At 37.4% G+C, this 18,974-nt stretch overlaps 1 protein-coding gene across 19 annotated transcripts in view; it reads right to left on the bottom strand.

Moving 5' to 3' along the window:
• PAM (peptidylglycine alpha-amidating monooxygenase) overlaps positions 1–18,974 on the bottom strand; it is a gene marked incomplete at both ends in the record, with an annotated part of 173,109 nt that overhangs the window by 87,848 nt on the left and 66,287 nt on the right. For all 19 annotated transcript variants that reach the window (XM_080711033.1, XM_080711044.1, XM_080711045.1 and 16 more), the window contains 2 exons: positions 11,864–11,947; positions 14,319–14,404. In XM_080711033.1, the coding sequence (XP_080567159.1) occupies positions 11,864–11,947; positions 14,319–14,404 (170 nt within the window). The remainder of the gene's footprint in view (positions 1–11,863; positions 11,948–14,318; positions 14,405–18,974) is intronic.

Here is an 18,974-nt window from a genome sequence, read left to right as displayed (position 1 = left end):
CGCAAAAAATAAAAACAAAAAATTTAAAAGTAATACAGAAATACTAAGGATCATTACTACATTAATGAAAAAATATTGAAACCCTTCAGTGACCCAAATTACTTCAAAAATTTTTTACACATTAAGTGAGTTTTTATACTGTAAGACACAGTATCAGTGCAGAAGGGTCTGTGGCTACTGAAAGGATAATCCTTTACATTTATTTATTAATGGGGGATACAATATACCCAATTTGGGAAATGAGAATTAAAAAACTTACAAAGAAATAGGGCTAGAAGAATATAGGCAAGAGAAATAGACTTACAAAAGAAGTGAATCTTGAAAGTTTCTAAAGATAGAGAAAAGAGAAATTAATACTCAACGGGAAGAAATAAAAAGCAGGTAGAAGATTTCTAAACTGAACAAAGAGGAGAAAAATCTCTCAGGAGAAGTGGGGAGTTAGGAAGGTTTTCCTCTGGATTAGAGAAAGTTTGATTTTATTTTGCTGATAGAAAAAATCTGAAATATTATTACATAATTTATTTACATATTTTATCAAATGCTTTTATTTTTAACATTTATTATTTTTTATTTTTTTATAGTAATAAGGATGGAATCAAGGGCTTCTTGTGTGCTAGACAAACACTCTACCACTGAACCACCTCCCCAGACTCATCAAATGCCTTTTTCTTTTCTTTCTTTGTTCTCCACTGGGGATTGAAGCCAAGGGGCATTGTTCTTCCAAGCCGCACTTCCAGCTCTTTTCACTCTTATTTTCTTATTCTGAAACAGGGTCTCATTACACTGCTGAGCCTGGCCTTTCACTCAAATGCTTTTTAAGGTCATGCATTTTTTTTAGGTTATCCTTCCCATTTTTTTCAAGTTAAACAGCTAGCTAAGAACTCTCATAAAAGAAATGACTAGCAAGTGGCAACCGGAATGGGGAAACCCTTGCATTTCCCTTGGTCTTCTTTCCTTTCCCAAAGCTCCTAGGATGTGTCAGAGGCAAGCCATGCCAATATCAGAGCAGTAAGGTGGCGGCGTGACGGCAGGAGGCCCACTGGCGTGAGTGTGCAAGTGTGGCCCGTGGCAAAGATGCCCGGCTGCTGTTGCTAGGGCCCCCAACTGGATTACTCCAGAACCCAAATGCACCCTTGAATTCTCATGACAGTTCATGGGCAAGTAACTCCATTTCTCCTCTTACCATCATTTAGTTGAAAATGAAATGCTATTTGCTGTTCATTTTTATGGAATTAATTAATGATTTTTATTTTCAAGTCCTGACCAGATTGAAGAAAAAGGAGGTAATGATTATGAGTTCAAAAGCATAATGAGTTTCAAAAGCATAAATAAAGGTTAAAAAGGGCTTTTTCAAAAATGCTTTTTCAAAAAACAAGTAGGGATGAATATGTAATCTAAAAAACTGGATGGTGTGTGGGAAAGCTTCCCCCTGGTCCCTCAAAAAGAAACCACTTACGCTAAATACTACATTGTATCATGTTGAATTGTTTTGTAAAAATCCATATTTTAAGGGATAAAGGATATTCTGAATATATTCTTCTAAAAATAATGACACTTCAGTGCTTTACATATCTTCCCATAACAAAATGAATGAATATGTGATTCATGATGCTTAAGATTTAGGTATTAAAATAAACAGGTGTCCCACGAAATGAATGAGATGAACAGGACCATTTCGTCTTTCATACTGAAAATGATTAACAAATTTGAAATGCAGGAAGCGAGGAAGCGAGAGAGCTCCCACTGATATGGAGAGACTGGCAAGAGCCAAAAAAAAAAAAAAAAAAAAATACCGCAGGAGAAAAGGCTTCTTTTGGATCGCTTAAGAAAGAGGTGCTGAATAGTCCTAAAATCATTCTCGTGACTCACATCAAGCTGCCTGTGTACAATGAAAGTTACAGAAAAACATGAAGAACATCCGATTATAGTTCTTCTGAAATCAATGGGAATATCAAGCAACCTGATTTAGAAATAGCATTACATGATAAGGGAAATAGATTGCTTCATATATCAGGATGAAGAGGTACAAATGAGATGAGGTAAACCATCCTGAGCTTTATTCACACCCAGTCTACTGTGCATGAGTTCATTCCTCCTGCAAACGATGGCTCCGAGGACTTTCCAACACATGGACTCCATTACACGCATGTTTTATATTGTTAGGCCATGCATTTTGGCATCTATAGGTACTAGAAATCCAACACTAATCAAATTCTCTTAGATTTCAATTGCATTGTTCTAGCAGCTGTACCACCCTAGGCAAGTCAGGTACCCTTTCTGAGCATTGATTTTCAATTCTGTAAAATGGAGGGAGTGGGCTAGATGATCCCTTCTATTACCCTGAACTCTCTCTGTTCTTAGATTCTGATTTTAAATATAATTTTTAAAATGGATTACTACACAATACATAAGATTTATTGCTCTTCCTTTTTTCAGAAGCCAGTTTCTGCTTTGACAATGCCTTCTCAGCCCACATTTTAACCTCTTCCCTTTAAGTGAAAAGGCTCAAGAGGCTGTGAAATTTTATGTAGGTAAAATTTTACCTTATTGACAATCATTTTTATCAGAGCTGATTCCATTCTATCCCTGGCTAGTCTCTGTCATGACATACACTTCACTTAAAATAATTTTTAAAACCCTTAAAAATTGAGGAATATAACTTCATTTGGCCCAATCTACACAAAAGTTTTTTAGATTAAGTGTGAATAAAGAACATTTGTGTACATATATTAGGAAGATCTCCAAGAAAGTCATATCTGCATTGTAAATGGCTTTGATTATAATATTTTAAACCCCAAAGGCCAAATTTTGTGTAAAAACTAAGAATAAAATAAATTATCCTTCTGATTTCTAACTGAAAGAAAATGTGAGCATAACCAGAAGGTAATTAAACACATTTTCTTCTTTCAAAGTTCCCTTTTCCTTCGGAGAATTGAGATTTAATTAAACTTATTTTGGTAAATGCAAATTATTCTGCTCATGTCCCAAGCCCTAGGAGATTACTGTGACACACCTGCAGAATAGGGAAAAAAATGTAGAAGTGGCTTCAATCCTTATGAGGAATACTTGAGTGTCAGTTGTCAAAGTTTAGTTTGCATAAATATCAACTGGGGAGCTTGTTAAAATATCATAATCTTGGGTCCAGTGGTATGCTGGTTATATGCCAGCTCTCTGAAAAAGATATGTGAGTGAATGTGTGTCTGTATGTGTGTGTGTGTGTGTGTGTTATAATTTTCTGACAAAAAATTGCAGCATGTAAAAATAAAATACACAACACTTTGTATGTGGTGGAATCCATACAAGCAGCTGAATCTATCGAACTCCTATCTTGATTTTTGTTGAACTTTTTCAGTCTACCGTGGTTGTAACTGGCCAGTGAGTAGTTTAGATCAGAATGTTTACTGATATTTTTGTGTATGGAGACCATAAAGGTATATGTTTGAACTGTACTTGCTCATTTATTATGCCAGCAGAGTCTCTGTTTTACTGGATACAGGAACACTAAAAGAGTATTTCCTCAACGTTTTGACCATTCACAATAACCTGCATTACTAATAACTTTTCCATGGTTTTCTTAGATCTAGACAACTACAGAACAATAGATCAAAGTTTGGCTTGCAGCATGTGTCAGGTTCTACCCTGTGCATTTTCAGTGTGGCCAGTTGGTGGCTTAAAAGCCACCAACAAGATATCACTGAACACTCGAGTTAAAAGGAAATGAGCAGTAACATGAAATTTTATAGTATTTCCACCACACAGATACAATAGATATAAAATCGCTGAAGAACATAGATAATAGTATAGTACAGCCAAATAATAAGAAGATGATTTTTATATTTATTGAGTTTTAAAAATGATGGTTGTAGCTGGGCGTGGTGGTCAACGCTTGTAACCCCAGTATGTGGGAGGCTGATACAGAAGGATCAGGAGTTCTCAGACAGCCTCAGCTAACTTAGTGAGACCCTCTAGACTTAATGAAATCTTGTTTCAAAATAAAGAATAAAAAATAGGGTGGGGGTATAGGTCGGAGGTAGAATTCCCTTGTGTTTCATCCTCAGTATCACAAACATTAAAAAATGATAGCTGTATTTAATTATCAGCTCAAAATACTTGCAAATTATCACTTGGCTCTTGTAAACTTATATGAGCCAGATCCTGGACTCTACTGCCAGTGGCCCTACTTCATGTATCGGATCAAGGAGCCTAACATGAAACCAAAATTTTCATTTTTGCCAAAGGAAAGTCTGGTGTAAGTAAGCCTCAGATTAGAATTTCAGAAATCTTGATCTAGACTCTGTACTTTAGAAGTAATTTTACTAAGTTCTTCCATTTAAATCTAATCTTCTTAATGAAACATTATGAGGAGCTCCTTTGTTTAAGAAAAACACCACAAAAATATTAAAATTTTTTGTGGGATATCCTGAGTGGAAGTGTTTTCTGGATTTCTTTTTCAGTGTATTTATGGTTGGCATATAGGAAAGCTTCTGATTCTTTAAGATTGATTTTGTTTCTAGGCACTTTGCTGAATTTATTGATCAGTTCTGTAAGCATTTTGATTGAGTTTGTTGGGTCTTATAAGTATACTATCATGTCATCTGAAAATAGCAATATTTTTAGTTCTGCTTTTTCTATTTGTACTCCTTTGATTTCCTTCTCTTGCCTTATTGCTCTGGCTAGAGTCTCAAGTATTATATTGAAGAGAAGTGGTGATTATGGACATCCTTGTCTGCTTCCTGTTTTGAGGAAGAATTCTTGCAGTTTTTCCCCATTTAATATGATGTTAGCTGTGGGCCTATTGTATATTGCCTTTATGATGCTGAGATATGTTCCTTCCATTCCAATTCTCTGCAGTGCTTTTAGCATAAATGGGTGTTGGATTTTGTCAAATGCTTTTTCAATGTCTATTAAAATGATCATGTGATTTTTGTCGTTGGTTCTGTTTATGTGATGAATTACATAGATTGGTTTTCTTATGTTGAACCTGCCTTGCATCTCTGGGATGAACCCTACGTGGTAATGGTGTATGATACTTAGAAAAACCTAACCAAGGAGGTAAAAGTCCTCTACAAAGAAAATTATAAAACATTGAAAAAAACTGAAGAAGACCTTAGAAGATGGAAAGATTTTCCATGTTCTTGGATAGGTAGAATAAATATCATCAAAGTTGCCATTCTTCCAAAAGTGATCTACAGATTCAATGCAGTACCCATTAAATTACCAAAGTCATTCCTCAAAGACTATACATGTGTGGGTTTGTTTCTGTATCTTTTATTCTGTTCCACTGGTCTGTATGCCTATTGTTGTGCCAATTCCATGCTGTTTTTACTACTATTGCTCTATAGTATAATTTGAAGTCAGGGATTGTGATGCCTCCTGCATGATTCTTATTGCTGAGATTTTCTTTGGCTATTCTGGGTCTTTTCTTTCTTCATATAAAATTCATGACTGATTTTTCTAGGTCTATGAAGAATGTTGTTGGTATTTTGATAGGAATTGCATTGAATCTGTAGATCCTTCAAAAGTGTTAGACATTTTTAATTTCAAACCACATCTGGTTGCAAATGTCGTAAGAAATATTAGATAAACTGGAAGTGTGAATTTAGAGGCAGGAAAAGAGACTTGGAAGATGCCAGGAGTGGTACAACCTCAGGAGAGAAAAGGGGAACTAAGGCATGTATGCCCTTCCTGGAGCCCCAATTCTATATCTACCAGGCATGAGGTAGAAATATCAGGCCTACTGTCTCTGGAACTGAGAATTTGGAAACATTATGTGTGCTCTGGGATGGTCTGGTTTTTGGAATAGGAGCAGGATTGCTGGCCATGCTCATGCCCAGGTCTGGGCAGGGAGGCCAGGTTGAGTGCTGGGCCGGTGGACTATGTCTTCCATTTAGGGGAGAGATTCAATGGTTTTCAGGCCTCTCAGCTGGGGATGGGGGAAAATGAATAATACCCTCCTCAATATTTGGGATTTCAAAGGAGATTCCTAAACATAGAAAGTACTCCAAAGTGCTCTGGAAAACATGGGGTTTGACAGCAGCACTACAGAAGAGTAATAGCAGGCTTGGCATATCCTGTTGGAAAGAATGCAAGAGGAAGCTACTGGTACAGATTTAGGCAGAACCACAGAGGGAGTGATGGGGAGCAGCTTTGACTCAGTTTCCCACTAGCTTCGTAATCAGGTATCAAGGAGCTAGGAGCACTCAAATGCTTATGCTCAAGTCAGAGTAGTCCATTTTATACTGGAATGAAATAATTTTAAATGCAGCTGCCCTGCCACAGCCTTCTGCTGTATCTTGTTAAAAAATTCATTAGCAAGGAATTTTTTTCCTGGGCTCACAATTTCAAAGCTTTTTTCATATCTTCCTGGCAATAGCCTCCTAAGAGGCAGAGCCACAGCTGGAGCCACAGTGGAATTATAAATCCTCCGGAGAGCACGCTTCCCCTTCCTCCAGCATTCCTGTTAGCATCTTTGCCTGCTTGCTCTAGTACTCCTTCAGGTGTGGCAAGACAGAAACCTCTCGTGTGTGTGTGTATGTGACTGTGCCTGCACAGGTGCAAACCAGTGTTCGGGGACATTCACCTGGATGAGTGATGCAGAAGCCATCCCTAAGCTGATCATAGTGAGGACAGAATAAAGCAGACAGGCAAGAAGAAATCAAGACTGAAGGCCACCAAGTCCAGGCACTTGGGTTCCCAGCACTTTCTGCAAAATTTCTGAAAGAGGGCTCCAAGTCAGTTTATGATAAATATAGAAAAAATAAAATAAAATGAAACTTAAATGTTCTAGCTTCCAATCCAAAGCCCCGATTTAGAACAGGAGAGCCTACAGGAAATTGAACTGGCAGCTAGAAACATCTTCTGATGGAGATGTGATCGTGCCTGCTTCTCAGTCCCCTCTCTCTCTGTACTTGCTGGCACCTTTTACTACAGTTATTTTCTACTATTTATTTATTTATTTATTTATTTATTTATTTAGTGGATCATATTGAAAATGGCATACATTTAGACTGTGCTTGGTGCCCTCTCCCACCCCCACTTCCCCTTCACCCTCTCTCAACAATGAGTGTACAAGTTAACCATGCTACATTCACACTTTTGTACATATTCAGATGTAGCTCCTCCATCAATCAACCTCAGCCTTCTTTGTCTCCTACTCTTCCCTTTCAGCTTTGCTGAGGTTTCCCTTCCAATATCTGGGCACAGAAAGAGAAGGGACATATGTTTTCTCTAATATGCTCAAACTAGGGACTATTAGGACTATAGTTATTATTTACCAACTCCACACAGAAAGCTCTGTGAGGAGAGACTTTTGTTCTTACTAACCTTTGTCTTTCTGTGGTGTATTGTCTGAATTAAAATGAGTTGAAGTGGTAATTTGACAGGAAAGAAAGCTTTTGAAAATGGAGGAAAGAGGACAGGAGGAGGCAGTAGGCTCAGTATATTTATACTCCTGAAAATTTCAAATAAAATAAACTATAGTTGATTTTAGTATAGAATCACAAGATTATGAAGAAAAGGTGGACAGGAACAAGGAAGATTTGTGTGTGTGTGTGTGTGTGTGTGTGTGTGTGTGTGTGTGTGTGTGTGGTACTGGGGATGGAACCCAGGGGTCTTCTACCTCCAAACTACACCTCCCAGCCATATAGTATTTTTTTCATTGGAAAAAGGGTCTTGCTAAGTTGCTGGGAGGCCCAATAAGTTGCTGAGGCTGTTCTTGAACCTGCATTCTTTTTTCAGCCTCCCAAGTACTGGGATTACAGACATCTGCTACCATACCTGGCAAGGAAGATTTTGAAATGACATTTTTGCCAATTTATAGGCATAGCTATAGGTATTTAACATCTACTACCTAATTTAATTTTCTTAAGACATATAACATATTCTAGAAAAACATCTATTAAAATGTTTTAAGGTTATAGTACATTTTAAAAGCCCAAAACCTTAACTTCCTGGAAAATGTGGCTATTCTAAACGATGATCTTTTGTTGGTTATACCTAAAATGTTATGATCTGATTTCATTAACATAACCCCAGAAATTCTGAGACTCAGCTTTTCAGAGCCACATCAAGGCTAACTGAAAACAAGATCTCCAGGTTTGGTTTATTTATTTTAGAATGTAAGTAATAAACACCCACTTTAAGAAAAAGAAATCTTCTGGCAGTATTCTCAGAAACACACTAAAATTTATAAAACACAGGTACACTTCGAGAGCTGTGATGAAGATATGGAAGCAAGGCCTAAACTGTGTGTATGTGTGTGTTTGTGTTTGCACATGTGTTCGTGGATATATGTGCATGTGCATAGCATCTGTCATGAATAATACTCATTAGTTTTTCTATAGGAACCAAGAGCTTAAAGACAGAAAGTAGATGATAGCCTGGAAATTTTGCCAGCCCAAAGACAACAGGATTACACAGTTAGGAAGAGATATTGACCTTCATTCTAAGAATATCAGTTCTAACTTCAGTAGATGAATGCATAGGATTTCTAATTTGAGAAACAAATTATTGTTAGAGACTAGGAAGCTTATGCCAGAAACTTTAGAAATGAGAAGGCAGTTTTCCTAAGACTCCCCTGGGCCAAAAACATCCAGAAGAAAATTCAGCAACATTCTGCAAAAATCTCAAGAGAACTTTCTGTTTAGAAAATTTATTGGGAATGAAATAAAACAAAATGGACACTGCTTTAAAAATGTATTTGTTGGGGTCCAGATAGAAGCCTCACTTCTCACCATTCTAATTTCCTTGAGGACAGGGACTTGTATGCCTAAACTGTTAGTAATACAAGCTGGTTTCAAGAATAGGAAACACTGCGCAACAGGGAAGTATGATAACCATGCCCATAACAAGAAATTACAATACCCTCGAAAGTTGTTCAACACCCTCTTGATATGATGGGCAACTGGGAAAAATGGTTGCATTTGGGAGAATTATATGTTTATAGCAGCCATGATAACAGATATTGAGCACTTACAAGGTACCTTTATATGATTTATTATTGTCCAGTTTTATATCTGGGGAAGGCAAAGAAAGTCTTGGGAATTTGATGAGGACAACAAAACTAGCACATGCCATTACCAGACTGTTTGCATTCAGGAGTTTATTCACCAAACCCTATACCTTGCTTTCAACTATAGGGCATTTTTACTTTTAATTAGATTATATACTGCTTCTACAAAATATTGATTTAAAAAAATTAGAAAATTGACATTTTAAACGGAAATCACTTTGGCCTTCCTGAGTCCCCATCCTGGCTCTGGCCACCTACTGACCTGATCCTTTCTTTATAGGACTGGTAACCTCCTAACCTCTCACCCCACAGCTCAAAGACGAGACCAAAAGGCATTATGAAGTTATGAAGTGAAATTCTGATCGAAACACTTGTGAAGGAAGAACACACGGGTGCTTTCAGAATCAAGTCCTACCAGGCATCTGCATGGCCTGGCCCTTTCTTGCCCTTTTTTCATTTGCATCTCATACTCCAGTAGCTTATCCGAGTCCCTGTGTATAGAGTAGGCTGCTTGCTCCCATGCCTTGGCGCATGCTTTTTACCTTTATTTGGATTGTGCCTTCCCTCCTGCCCCTGCCAATGGGGAGCTCCTGATCACCTTACAAGACCTTGCCCTGGTTCTATCTGCTAAGAAGCCTTCCCAGACCACAGCCTCCCCCTTCTAGGCAGACCTGCGCCTGCTTCTTCTGCTTCTCTGCAGCCTGCATGCACTCCTAGGAACACCTATCAACACATTCCTGTGGTGCTTGTCACTTATGCTAGAACTCAGTAAACTCCAGGGGGCAGGAAGATTAGTATACCCAGCATAAGCCCCACATTGTGATTGACAGGGCATTTAATAAGGTTGACTGTTTTTAAATGATGCTTTTACAGCTTCACATTCTGTGCAATTTCCAAAACAAACAAACAAAACAAAACAAACATTTCATGTAATTCCACAGAACTCACAGCCAATCTTTTCTTACTAATAGAGATCACAGTTCAAGACAGACCCTGCTGGCTCCGGGCTATGCTCTCCCTGATACTCTATCATGTTCCCCCACATTTGAGAAAGTATTTTAGCTTCACTGCTGGTGTTTCATTCAAGAAAGATCCTAGGTTTCTAAATCCCCTAATACCTTCCTGGTGTGGACAAAATGTTCATTCCCTTAAACAAAACATTTCCCCATTTTTCAGTAGAATATAATAAATTCTTAGTAGTGTTATTTGGCTTCCAATTTAAAATTTATATAAACAAAATATCAATATGTTTTTCTCTTCTCCTTCTCTTTCTTTCCTCCCTTTATTTAATTTTGAAATTGGTTTTTGGGTTCAGGGGCATTCTACCTCCAAGAATATATATATATATATATATATATATATATATATATATATATATATATATATATATATATATATATATATACATATATATATATATATATGCAGACCTGTTTATTACATATATACAAAAACATGAATATTTCATACATTTTTAATAATTAAAAATGATGTTATTTTCCACCCTCGGGTATATATGGAGATAAGTATGAGATTGCAAAATTAAACCTGTTTAAAGCATAAACCAGTCCTATAGTAAATCAGATTTGTATTTGCTCTTTTTGTTGTCATGAGAGTGTGAGTGGGAATATAGAATAGTAACTGATACTAAGAGGTTTAACATGGTGTTTCTACATGAGAAACTGAAAGTGTAATTATAAAAAATGTTACAATATTTTAAAGTGAAAAAACCACACATTCCTGTTGATAAGCAACACAGAAATATGTATTTTTCTCTCTAAAATGCTAGAACATTCTATTAGCATTGTATTAATTATAAGTTTCCAAGTACAAAATAATATTCTTTCCAACACTCTTTTTTTTTTTTAGAGGAAGACTGCACTGACTGTCCCAGTTCTGAGTGTGGAGTTTCTCTGGATCCTCCCACTGCACAGAGTTCTCTCAGAAAAGGTCCCAGGGGGGATTTCATAGATAGGAATAGACGAATAGACTGAATAGACACTTCTGGATTTTGTTGCCAGATGAAAATCTAATGTGTTTGGAAGAGTAAATGTATCAAGTTAGTCAGTAGAATTATGTTAAATTATAGAATTCAGGAGAAAGTGTGTAATTCAGCAAGATGCTGTAAAAAATCAGCAAACCAAGGAGGAGTCTGTTTTAATATTTACACTCTCATGAACTTATACAAAAGTATGAGTCCAGAATGTAGTTGGAATTTTGCTAAATGCAGCAGAAGGAATAACAGGCACCAGTCTTGGTTGCCTTGGGAACATGGTTCAGATCTCATGTTAATGATTCTATAATAAGAAAAGGGACATTTAAATGAGGTGCATGATAATCACAGGTAGAGCAAACAGGTGCTCAGGAGCACTCAGCAGTGTCTACATGGTGGGTGTGCTCTGCACAGTAATGCATCAGTGGTTAGTTCATAAAAAACCAGAAGTGGATTATACACAAAATATGATGTTTCCAAAGTAGGTGGGAACCTCCTTGGCACTGCAGAACCTGTAGACTCTCTCAATGGCTTGAATAGTTTCAAACTGATGGAATTAAAGGTAGCTGTTCCATAGGATGCTTAGGTAATTCTTCATTTAATCATGTGGTTAACAGTTAATACACTTATTTTACTGTGTGTATATGTATGTGGTACTTGTAATTGAACCTAAGGGCAGTCTACCTCTTAGCTACACCTCTTCCCTATTATGTATTTTATTTTGAAACAGGGCCTCACTAAGTTACCCTGCACTGCTCTTGAACCTGTGATTCTCTTGTCTCAGCCTCCCAAGTACTGGGATGACAAGAGTATGCTACCAGCTTGGCTTTCGTGTTAAATGATACAGCATTTCAGCTTACCTCTAAAAGCACTAATGTCTCCATAGTGCACTTGTAGCACAAAGTATTTGCTTCCAGTCTCCCCTCCAACTCGAAATCCAACACCTAAAAATTTACACAAGAAGATAAATTAATATTTTAGAAATTGAAGTCTGAAATGGAGCTAAAAATTTTGGTTTGCTGATCTATAAAATCCAAAAGGAAATAACATAGCATGTAACCTATGAAGTTATGTTATAAAAAACTGAAATATACTGGGCATTGTTTGAAATTTCTATGTCATTTCTTCTCAAAGATCTAATGAAATTTTATTCACAGTTCCCACTTCAAAACCAGAGTAATAACTCCACTTCAGCCAGACAGTTCACTCATTTGGAAAAAAAAAAAAACAGAACAAAACAAGATGAAATTCTGTCTCTGTTGATTATTTATTTATTTATTTATTTTTTTTTTTTAACAATTTTTTTTATTGAACATAAATAGTATACATTTACACTATATTTGGTGCCCTCTCCCCCCGCCCCCGTTTTCTCCCCCCCCCCACCAATGGTTGGCCAGGTTAACCATGTCTTATTCATAATTTTACACATGTTCAGGTGAAGATGCTCCTTAATCAAGATCGGCCTTTCTCCTCTCCTATCTTTCCATTAAAACTTAGCTAGTATTTCCCCTCTAATATCTGGGGTCCTACTGGTATCCTTTGTGTTTTCTAGTTTGGGCATATTAGAGGAAACATGTGTATCTTCTCCTTCTGTGCTTGGCTGATCTCACTTAACATGATGCTTTCCAGGGCTTTCCATCTTCTTGCAAATGATAAAATTTTGTTCTTCTTTATGGCTGAATAGAATTCCATTGTGTGTATTTCCCACAGTTTTGCTATCCATTCATCTGTTGATGGTGATCTGGGTTGGATCCATATTTTGGCTATTACAAATTGTGCTGCTATGAACATAGGTATGCATATGTTGCTGTATTTCTCTGAATTCAACAAGGCATACATAGCCGGGCGTGCTGGCGCACGCTTGTAATCCCCGCGCTTGGGAGGCAGAGACAGGAGGATCGCGCAGGTTCGAAGCCAGCCACGCGCACTGGCTTAGGAGACCCTGTTTCCAAATAAAAATGTAAAAATAGGTCTGGGAGTGTAGCCCGGAGGTAGAAGGGCTTCCAGGAACCCCAGTACCACCAAAAAAAAAAAAAAGGCATACATAAGCCATTCATTCACTTCACTTTCTATATATTCATATTCATTCTTATTTTCTGATTGAATAAAGGAAGTGGACTTCTTTGGAATATCTCAGGGGAATTCCTTTTCTTCCTATGTAAAATAGGTATCTACAAATATTTCATTAAGAAAACCAGTTACTAACTAAATTACAAAGTCAAGTAGACAGTGAAGGTTTGAAATCTGAAGCCAGTTTCCTTCCTTCCTTCCTTCCTTCCTTCCTTCCTTCCTTCCTTCCTTCCTTCCTTCCTTCCTATTGGACCTAGGGACATTTTACTCCAAGATACATCCCCTCCTTCCCACCCCTCTTTTATGAAACAACATCTCCCTAAGTTGGTGAAGGTCTCTCTAAATTGCTGAGGTTGACAGTGTACCTGTGATTCTCCTGTCTCAGCCTCCCAAATACTGGGATTATAGGTGTGTGCCACCATGCACAGCTAAAGATTCTTAATAGCCTTAGTGTTAAAAGACATAGAGATTGTTAACAAGCTAAAACAAAGCAGCATTTTTAAAAATATATTTTAGAAATGTCAAAAAAAGTCTATGCCAGAACTCCCTCTGAGGGTTTAAATTTGCTTTATGGTGGCTGCATAGTAAACTGCAGACAGCATCCTGAAGCCCATTTGAAGCATCACTAAACAGTTATCCATTAGTACAGCTGCCATGAGTTAGGGAGGCAAGAGAGGGGCATGTGCATCACAAGACCATCCCCAAACCTTGGCAGACCTGTTCTGAAACAGAACCACAGTCTCCCTGTGGTATGAAGAAACACCCAGGCATTAAAAGAAAGTCTGGTAATTCACTCACATATTGGAAGCTATCAATAGTTTAAAGGTGAAGCCAGAAAGCCAGCTGAAGTTTGGCATCATATAAATGCCTGGATTCCAGGACTATAAAAAAAAATGCTGTTTGCTGAAACAGCAATTTATTTAATTCTTAGCTCTCTCGACTCATGAAATGCTCCTGCTGTAAGAAGCCAATGTGCTGGAGGCCAAGGGTGGCTGGAGATATGCTTGGTTATTTTCTACTTCACTCTAAACTGTTGTGAGGGCAAACTACATTGAAAAGAGGCAGAAAAAAGCAACTACCTAAATGAAACCTTACAATACAAAGTAGGTGACACATGTACTTTTAGTGTGATATAATAGAAGAGATCATCAACAACTATTAGAAAGGATCATGAAGAAACTACTTTGGAAACAGAAGCTGAGCTGATTAGCCTAAGACCTCGGCTACAAGAGACCACTGCTGTACCTTTGGGGAGCCGGGTGGGGGGAGCATTTCTTGCCCAGGCATACAGTATATTGGCTTTGTCTGTGCAGGTCCCTTCATCACAAAACCTGAAGAAAACAAAAGTAGCTATAATGAGCATCCACATAGTAAAAGGCATACATCACTTAACATTGGGGGAGGGATTTGAAAGCAAAAAATATATCAATATATCATTACTGTAGTCTTTCAGCTTTAAGATCTTAATGAAGTCTGAAACAAACTCTTTCTATGTGAAGAAAGCACCTACACATGGATAAGTTTTTTATTTGTGCATTGCCTGATTGAAAAATTTTTGTGCAGTAGATGTATAATTTATACCTTGATATGTTCATATGTGGAATGCACTCTGTAATCAGGTAGAAAAGCAAGCGTTACCTGGAGAGACTACATAAACTAACATTAATGCAGTGGAAATCTAGAAGTAGACTAAAAGAAATGTCACACACATTTCCCCCTTAGGGATCAGTGTTGCTGTCAATAAATCTTTGACCATAGCAAAAAAAAAAAAAAAAAAAAAAAATAAGACCTGCTTCTCAGCAGAGTGGTAACATAAATGCACCCCACTTAAGGGATTCGTGAGTTTACATATATGAATTTTTTTAGATTTGTTAACATGCTGGTCATTTTATCTTAGTGAGTCTTTATTTTCTCTCTCATAAAGCACAGGTAATTATACTTACCTTTTAGAGTTATTCTGTAAATCAAATAAGATATAAGTGAAAGCACTTTACAAACCTCAAAGCACTATACCAGGCTAATGCATTATTGAACAAAACATTTCCTTTATCTAAAGAGTCTCTATTGAGGATGGAACTGTATAGTGGGAAGAGCACCCAGGCAGAAAGACACATCTGGAGTTTCAGGATCAGACTCTAAGAGCAGGGATTCTTGGCTATACTGTAGGTTCTCCCACGTCCAGTTCCTAGGTGAAAATCTCTCTGATAGGACTGTTTGGTGATATTTGGGTAAGGCATTCGGTACAGTTATGAGGACGTCTAGCAGATCCAGTCTAATAAAAGATAAGCGGTCTGACTCCAACTCCCACATTTTGTTCTAATAACATTATAGCTCTTAATTTGTTCTGTAATAGAACTGGACCTACTAAAAATGCTGTTAGGCTATATTTTTCTATTGCTTTTATATGTTTGTGCTTTGAAAAATTGGGGCCAGTCAAGGTCAGAGGCAGTAAATTGGGCAGATCTGAGAGGCATGTGGCCTCTGAAGGACAAGAACACATACAGCTGCTTAGCTCACACAGAGGAAACATTGTGTCTGTCCGTGCTCTGGATGGAAGTGAGGGCAGACTTCAAAGGTCTTCTAAATAGACGAGAAACTGAGGCTAGAAACCTGGGAAATTACTGGGTCCTATGTGGGAAAAACACTGGTGAGAAGTTCCTTCATATTCTCAGGCAGGTACTCCTGTGTGTTTCCTACTTATACCAAGAAATGGGACTGGAGGATTGGCAGTCAGTGCAGACAACTGTGTTATCTGTCTGAATTAAGAAGTGAAGGACCCAGAACCAGGTGGTCCCATAAGGTTATGCTTAGCCAGTGCTCATGTTGCTATAAATCAGACTGCAGAAAGAGATCATGTAATGTGTAATGTAAAACACATCAGCCAGTGGTTTCTGACTGTTAACTGTCAAGTACAATATACTTATGATGAAAGATCATTACCATGTGAGGATTGTGCTTTGGAACGAACGTTGGTGACATCCTCATGCCAAGTGTGTTAAAGGCTTAGGTTGTTGGACAGTGTCCAAAAGCAAAAATTTCCTTGTTGGCCTCATGCTATTATAGTACAAGAAATGAGATTGTCAGATGTGATGAACTTGGTATCACTGTGAGTTACTAAAATTTAAGGATCTGGGTGGCGATTTTCAACACAGATCATAAATATACAAGTGCCTTTCATCAGTGTGATGACAAGCTTAGGTTAAACAAGATAATTGTTTCCTCTGATATGGAAGTTGATTTTTAATGTATGACTGGAAAGAACCAGACTGAAACATAACAGAGAAAAACTGCTTTAGTAAATGTTTCTAAGCTGCGCATTTGATTATGTCATGTGCTGGCTCAAAATCTTTCAAATGCTTTCCCCAAATAATGTCAAAATAAAATACAAACATTGTCGCCTAACACATAAGGCCTTTTTATGGTCTGAGACCTAGTTATAGCGCCAGACAAAACAAAACCCCTCGAGTCACTCCAAGTTGCTGTCAGATTCTAGTCTGTCTCTTCTCCACTATTCCTTTTGCCTGGAATACCCTAATCCCAGCTGTTAGCCTGAAAAATGTGCACTCACCTTACCCTTCAATTCTAGTTTCTCACCACAGGGAAACATTCTCTGACTCCCACCCCTCAGCATCAGGTTACTTACCCATCTCTCCTGCCTGGCATTTAATAATCTTTCTGCAAATATATGATAAAGTTTGCTTCTATGTGGTTTCTGAACTTTCCATGTACAGACACTTGAAGAAATTGGCTGAAGTTGTATTATACTGTCATGTATAAAAAGAATTTTTTAAAATGTAGATTAAAAATGTTAAAACATAAGCGCCAATACATTTGAATTATTATTTGTTGGTATTTTGGACCAGCCTATATTAGCTTTCATAAGAACACTGCCAATGAATTGGACTGTAGTGTGTGTGTGTGTGTGTGTGTGTGTGTGTGTGTGTGTGTGTGTGTGTTAGTTGCTGGGGATTGAACCCTGGGCCATTCTACCTCCAAGCTATATACCCAGCCTTTTTTGTTTTGTTTTGTAACAGGATCTTAGTAGGTTGCTCAGATTCTCATTAGGATTCTGAGTCTGGCTTTGAATTTGTGATCTTGCTGACTCAGTCTCCCAAGTACTGGGATTATAGGCATGAGCCACCATGCCTGGCTTGGATTAAATTTTAAAGTTAAATAAGCTCAGAGAGTTTAAGTAACTTCCCAGGTCACACAGCCAAGTTAGCACCATAGCTCAGGCTGTCATACACACATCCATCTCAATTCATGACACTGGTTTAGAGGCACAAAATATTATAGAGGATAAGATTTGACTGATTCTATCATATTTGAAATAAGTTACAATTAAGTGGGTGTGGTGGTACATGCTTGTAATCCCTGCGCTTGGGAGGCTGAGACAGGAGGATCGCACAGGATCGAAGCCAGCCTCAGCTGACTTAAGAGACCCTGTTACCAAATAAAAAATATAAAATAGGTCTGGTAGTGTAACTCGGAGGTAGAAGGCCCCTGGGTTCCATCCCCAGTACCACCAAAAAAAAAAAAAAAAAAAAGTTTACAATTTATGTATATAATTCTAAAATAAAATTTCTGATGAAATAAGTTGTTCTAACTTGTTCACAAAGAAACAATGATTTTGTATTTTATTCTTTTATGTTGTCTGGTGAAATAAGAAATTCTAAAGAAAATGCTGGCTTCACTTAAAAAGCTCTGTTCTATGGTTTTCTTTAGAAAAGATGTGTTAACTCAAGACAGAATAAAGAATAACTCATTGGCAGATAGGAAGATGTTGAAAGTAATCCTAAAACTTAATGAGTGAGAGGACTGAGTGAGGAGGAGAAACAAGAGGTCACGAGGAAAGTTCTCTAACTGCTAACACAGTTGGCTCCAAAAAGCAATGGGTAAAACCTTATACCTCTCCATCTCCACATTTCTACTTTGCATTGTAAATGAAAATGGCATCATATTTTATCCATGTAATGTGACCAAAAGGAGGAAGACAGTGCCCCCAAAAGAGTCCTACAAAAATAGAGGTGATAGTATTGTTATTAGTAAGAAGAGTCTCAAGACTAGGAAGCCATGTAGCCCTTGGTCAGTGGCTATTGTAATTTCAAGCCTCATCAACCAGGTTTCTCATTCTTATCTTTCTAGTATCTTCTCCTAAAGGCTCCTCTAGATTAAGTCAATTAAATTGTAGAAAGACTCACATAACTCCCTTGTGGATTCTTAGTATTCACAGTAAAAATGAAGAGAATTAACATTTGAAACTAAGACAATTCTGTATTCTTGGACCTTTCCTATAGGAAAAACCCTTTTCACCTCTGCTCCATGGGGAAACCATTTAGATAGCATATAAATTTACTGACTATGCCAAGCACTGGAAAGTGCTAGCCTGTCATTTTGAATTATCCAAACAAAGCAGGATGGACTGTTCAAGCATTCCCTGGTTCTATCTGTTAAAGGCCACTTAAAATCCAAGGTTACTCAGGGACAATCAGAACAGATAACTCATTACTTCTTTTAGGTAAGTAAATAAATAAAACTATTATGCCCTCAAGTTAAGCCTATATGGCCTTAAATTCTAATTTTAATGAATTACATTTCTAACAGAACCACAGCCAGAAAATTAAAGTTAGAAAGTTTCTTTGAGAAACACAACATAAAATCAATGGCATGGGTGAAATGTCCTTATCTTTCAAAATTGCATTTGGTTTAAGTCAAGTGTTCAAAGACCAGTAACTACTCTATAAACTCATAGAAATTTTCACAATTCAGATAAACCCATTCGACCTTCAAAGCCATGGGCATTCATTAACATAGTAATGGTAGAGATACCTAATTAGAAAGGTAAATAAGAACTGTGATTAAAAAGTACTAGTCTGAAAAATAGCACCTCAGGAACTAAGC

Source organism: Muscardinus avellanarius (genome assembly GCF_963383645.1).
Source record: "Muscardinus avellanarius genome assembly, chromosome: 1".
Taxonomy (NCBI): Eukaryota; Metazoa; Chordata; class Mammalia; order Rodentia; family Gliridae; genus Muscardinus; species Muscardinus avellanarius.
The sequence above is the reverse complement of the archived record's forward strand: the minus strand, read 5'-3'. Positions and strand labels throughout refer to the sequence as shown.